Here is a 5,526-nt window from a genome sequence, read left to right as displayed (position 1 = left end):
GGCATGTATGTGTAAAATAGTTGACACAACAGATCCTGGGTCAGTCAGGAGCGCTGCAAAAACCGCAGCTTTGGCGAACACATGCTCGCGTTGTCTGAAATCGCAATTTCGATCAGAAAACGATAAATGTTCACCCCTACTAGCAACCCTTAAATATTTATACACTGACTTTATTCTTTAAATTAAACATCTATATCTTTATTCATCCACATTTCTTCACATTTGTCGTTTTGTTTTATAGTTCTATTAATACTTGGCTGTAAATTGTATGTTTTCATAGTAGTAAAATGTGTTTCTACTTGAGTTACCATGTTTATGATAGTTCTCAGACTGTGTTGATCACATTATTTCTACATTGCTGACAAGGATCTGACGCCCACAGGTGCACATTTCCCCTGGGTTTTGACTCCCCTCAGGCTTTTCTTTCCAGTTTGAATGAAGCTGACATATCAACATTTACCCCTTTGTACCTCAGTAGGTCTGTCTGTAATTTGGGGTATGGTGTGAGTGCACAGTATGGGTGTGGTTGTACTGCACACTTCCCCAACAACCCATGGTGTCGGTGTCAGGTTATCATGAAGCCATCTCAGATATGGTGTTGGATGTCAGATGATAAATGTATATCCTGACACAGTTTGTTATCAGGAGACCAATAAGACCTCATCCTAAAGTCATGGGACCGATCTGACTCCTTAGACACAACACCCACAGTCGGTGTTTACAGTCGGAAATGTCTGAACTGTACTGCAAAAAGTACAGTCTGACTGATGTGATATGATTTGGGATGTGTTTCACTAATCCTGCAAACTATAATGTTTCACAGTGCAGTGGGAACCTATTGTGCCCTGAGGTGTGTCGGGCGGTCACAGCGTTAAATGATACTGGCTGGTTTATGCTGGTATCCACATACTGCTGTTTGCCTGTTATAGCAGATATTTAGAGAGTCACCTGTTCTAGAATTGGTCAAACACTTTCAACAACAGATCAAGCTCTTTGTTACCACTCTGTTGTCTGTGTGTCTTTATTATGGTTATTGTTATTATATTGGAGCTTGGGGGTTCATTCTTGACTTTGGAAACAGCAACAGTTCTTTTTTACTCCTAGTATTTTATGTGCATATTATTATGCATCCAGCTATGTCTGTATAGTTGTATAAATGTATATGTACATTTATTTTCATGAATGCTGTAACAAAAAACTAAAAATGTTAAAACTAAATGTAATTTCAAAGATAAGTTTAGTTCCTGGAAGCTAGAGAATGGTACCTGTATAAGTACATTAATATAACTCTGTATCATCATAATATGTCAACATCTAATCAGCAAACAGTAAACGCGTCATTTCCATGAGTCATCTTCATGTGATTTCCCATTCTTATATCCTCATGTGCTTCCTTAGACGTGTTGTCAAAGCAAACTGTCTGGCATATTCATTAATTCAGTGCTTATTTAAATTTAATTCACACTGTAATGTCATGCCGACAACATTGGATATAATTATGATTTAATTATATATGTTTTATGGGTTTTTTTCTTCTCTTTTCTTTCATATTGGAAAAAAATATTCCAGCAAGCAGAGAGATAAAGCTGTGATAAGCCAAGAATGTATTTTGATCGATTTGATTGGATATGGACCTCCATACCGTAAGCTAACTGCATTTGAAAAACTTTTCATCTTGCCTTCTTTTTTCTCTCTTATTTCTCGCATTTATTGTTTTTTTCCTTGATCAATATAATAAGTATTCATTCTTACAAGAGGTCTCTCCCAGCAAACCATGGGCAGTGTGTCAACCCAGTAATAGACAGGTTTCCAGCACTACCCCAAAGAGGGTCTTTACTCGAGTTGTCAAACCTGCATGTCCGTGGGAAGAAAGACATCCCATGAGTGGAGAACATGCCAACTCAACATAAATAGGGCAACAGATTGAATCTTGATCTTTCAGTGCAGTAGGGAAACACAGTAATTATCCTCCTCATCTCTCCCTTCCTCTGTATTTGCCCTGTAGGTTTCCAGGATGTCCATGTGATGATCTTTGTTGGATTTGGCTTCCTGATGACATTTCTTAAGCGGTACAGCTTCGGTGCCGTGGGTTTCAACTTCCTCATTGCAGCCTTCGGACTTCAATGGGCACTGCTAATGCAAGGCTGGTTCCACTCCCTAGACTACACTGATGGAAAGATCAAAATTGGAATTGAAAAGTAATTCTTCTGTTTTATTTGTATTACTTAAAAGGACCCTTCTTCATATCCTATTCAGGATAGAAACTCCTGGCTCAATTGTAATCTATATAAACTGTGACCAACTGAAGCAAATTATGTTATTCAGCTCTGGTTCTTTTGTTTAATTACTAGGAAATATGTATGATGGGAATATGTTTCTGTACCTGCATGGTTTTCTTAGAAATGGGGATACAGAGTCAGGTGGAGGAACCAGTCTGACTGTCACAATCCCACAAAGACATTTCTAGGCACATAGATTCAGTGTTTGTGGACACTGGGTAGTTGGTAAACAGAAAACGATGAGAAATGATACTGCTGACGTACTTCCAAGTCACTGTGTCAACAGGTATGATATGTGTAGGTGATAAAGCAAAGCAAAACAAAACTAACTAGATACATTTATCATTGCTTTAAGATAACAGTTGTTCTGGAATAGGTGTACTCAGACTATGGCCACACTGCAAGCCTTAGCTATCAATTCTGGTTATTGCTCAAATCAGATTTTTTTTTTTTTTTGGCTGTTAATATTTTTAAAATATGGCCCATATTGGATTTCAGTGTGAACAGGTCACGGTCCTGAAGTGACCTGTATGACGAATGACTCATGAATTCTGATAAGTCTGTTCACACTGAAGTCACACTGCAAAAAATCAGACCTGTATCTGATTTGGACCACATATGAAAAAGGGCCCAAATCAGAACTGAGAAGATTATATCCCATGTGATTTGTGCCGTTGTGAATGTAGCCTTAGTTGGTTCTCAGTTCTTGAACAGGTTCATCCTTAGCCACAAAAAATACAGTAAATATATATAATCATACATATTTGGCCAGTAGGAGTCAAATGATGTCCCACTACCTTGTGTGTCCCCTACATTTCACTTTGTTTTCCTTCCTCAGCCTCATCAATGCTGACTTCTGTGTGGCGGGCTGTTTAATTGCCTATGGGGCGGTGCTCGGTAAAGTCAGTCCAGTCCAGCTGTTGGTTCTGACTCTGTTTGGGATCACATTGTTTGCCGTGGAGGAATATATTATCCTAAATCTTATACATGTAAGTCGAATGAATAACTTCAGTTTCTTTTGATAACACTTTTAAATATATATTCAGCTGCAACAATAAAATGGGAAAGAACATCTTGAGGTTTGGATGATGATGTTATTACACCTTATCAAACACACTAACTGTAGTTAATTTGTGGTTCCTGAGTTTATGCCCAGATCCTGTGACAAACAGATGGGTACATTGTTTATTTTTTATAATCTATGCCACCTTGCAGCTGCTAAGTAACAATTTAGTAGTACCCTTGTAATCCCATAGTGTGACACTGACTAACCGCAGCACTTCAACAACTCAGAATATTCTTCTTATGGTATAGAGAATACACAAAATAACAGTTGATTACGCTAAACATAATCTAAAATCATTTAAAGGACTTAGATTAGATTTAGTGACATCTAGTGGTGAAGTGCACTGCTTGCCTCTATTTGCTGACCTGGGAATGAGAACGGGATGGGAAGCGTGTAGGAGAAACTACGGTGGCCACAAAACTTGCGAAACACAAAAGTCCCTAGAAGTATGAAATCATAAAATACTGACACTTCCAAAAGGGGGAAATCCCTGTTTATCAGCCACCTAGAAAACCCCTCATAATATCCTTTTGGCAGTAACTAATGTGTGTACTGCTCCTTCTACTAATGCTAATATTTTCTTATACCTGAAGGCCAGAGATGCTGGTGGCTCCATGGTCATCCACACATTTGGAGGTTATTATGGCCTTTCCATCTCGTGGATGCTCTATCGGCCAAACCTGGACCAGAGCAGTCGTCTGCAGGGCTCTGTCTACCACTCGGATGTCTTTGCTATGATCGGTGGGCATGATTTGATTACATAAGGCTGTTTTTCCTCTCACAGTACTCTCCATTATAATCTGGAGGTACTCTAGATTTTTAAGGTATACCCTGCTTTCTGCTTAGGCACCCTCTTCCTGTGGATGTTCTGGCCCAGTTTCAACTCAGCCATCACAGACCATGGAGACGGGCAGCACAGAGCAGTTATCAACACCTACCTCGCTTTGGCCTCAACTGTGCTCACTACTGTGGCCATGTCAAGCCTCTTCCAAAAGCATGGAAAACTAGACATGGTAACGACCAGAACTTTTTTTTTTTTTAATGTCATTATGAAGTTAAGCTATTATGTACAATGGAAATAATGATGATAATAGGGAAGTGTTTATTTGTCAGCTTAAATGGATCACTTTGCTGAATTTTCAGACCTAACATGCATGACTTGTGCCCCTCCTAAACAAACTCAAATGGCTTAATGGGTTGCATACTCTGGTTTACCTGATACAGTGAACACATCACTCAATAAAGAGAGATCAAACTGATACACATTTTTTTTCATGATGATTAATTTTCTCCGCACATTTCTCAGGTTCACATCCAGAACTCCACTCTTGCTGGAGGTGTTGCAGTGGGAACTGCAGCGGAGTTCATGTTGATGCCCTATGGGTCTCTAATTGTAGGATTCTGCTGTGGTATCGTCTCCACACTGGGATACATCTACCTTACGGTATGGTATTTCTAGATATTATGAGATAAACTTCTGTTTAGTTTTTGAAAGTGTTTATTAGTCAATCCAGGCAATTGGCTACAAAAAAGCCCTTTAAATGAAAATACAAAACACCTTCATAAAAATGTACTTACCAGTCCCTCCAGGAAGGTGCGATCACAACAATTAATGCAAATTCAAATAATAAATTCTTTGCAATCTTGCAATTTTGTCCAATCATAGAAGTTTTTATGCAAATGTGTTGTAGTTTCAATACATGCAAAATGGTAAGCCGTATGTGAGCCAAACTCACTTCCTCGATTGTAGTTGGGAAGATGCAGACCATGCAGACAAATGGACACAAACATCTTACATTTACCCTCCAAACAATGAACAAGTTAGCTTTGATTTTAAATGAATTATAAAAAAATTTGTTTTGTAATTGTGACAGTTTCATTGCAAGAAAATGCCATAAAACATTTCAACTGTTCCGTCTCTCGCAGCCATTCATGGAGAAATACCTGAAGATCCAGGACACATGTGGAATCCATAACCTACATGCCATGCCGGGAGTCATAGGCGGCATTGTGGGAGCGATTACTGCCGCAGCTGCAACAGAGTCAGTTTATGGCCATGAAGGGTGAGTGGTCCTCGCCAGCAGCCAGAAGTCATAGCATAGCTTTAACTTTTTTAACTAAATGAATAGAAGATTATCAACCAGTAAAGGATCAGAAAACGAAAGCAGTAATATTGTGGTC

General features: G+C 39.0%; 1 protein-coding gene across 1 annotated transcript in view; it reads left to right on the top strand.

Moving 5' to 3' along the window:
• The window catches only part of rhcgb (Rh family, C glycoprotein b), a gene marked incomplete in the record, with an annotated part of 9,474 nt that overhangs the window by 998 nt on the left and 2,950 nt on the right, over positions 1-5,526 (top strand). Inside the window, 6 exon segments of the mRNA XM_035664278.1 lie at positions 2,006-2,198; positions 3,118-3,268; positions 3,939-4,086; positions 4,192-4,358; positions 4,652-4,789; positions 5,272-5,408. Coding sequence (XP_035520171.1) covers positions 2,006-2,198; positions 3,118-3,268; positions 3,939-4,086; positions 4,192-4,358; positions 4,652-4,789; positions 5,272-5,408 — 934 coding nt within the window.

The sequence above is a fragment of the Morone saxatilis genome, unplaced genomic scaffold, assembly GCF_004916995.1.
Source record: "Morone saxatilis isolate NCDOM2014 unplaced genomic scaffold, NCSU_SB_2.0 Contig2, whole genome shotgun sequence".
NCBI classification, from domain to species: domain Eukaryota; kingdom Metazoa; phylum Chordata; class Actinopteri; family Moronidae; genus Morone; species Morone saxatilis.
This window is presented reverse-complemented; position numbering and strand designations above follow the sequence as displayed.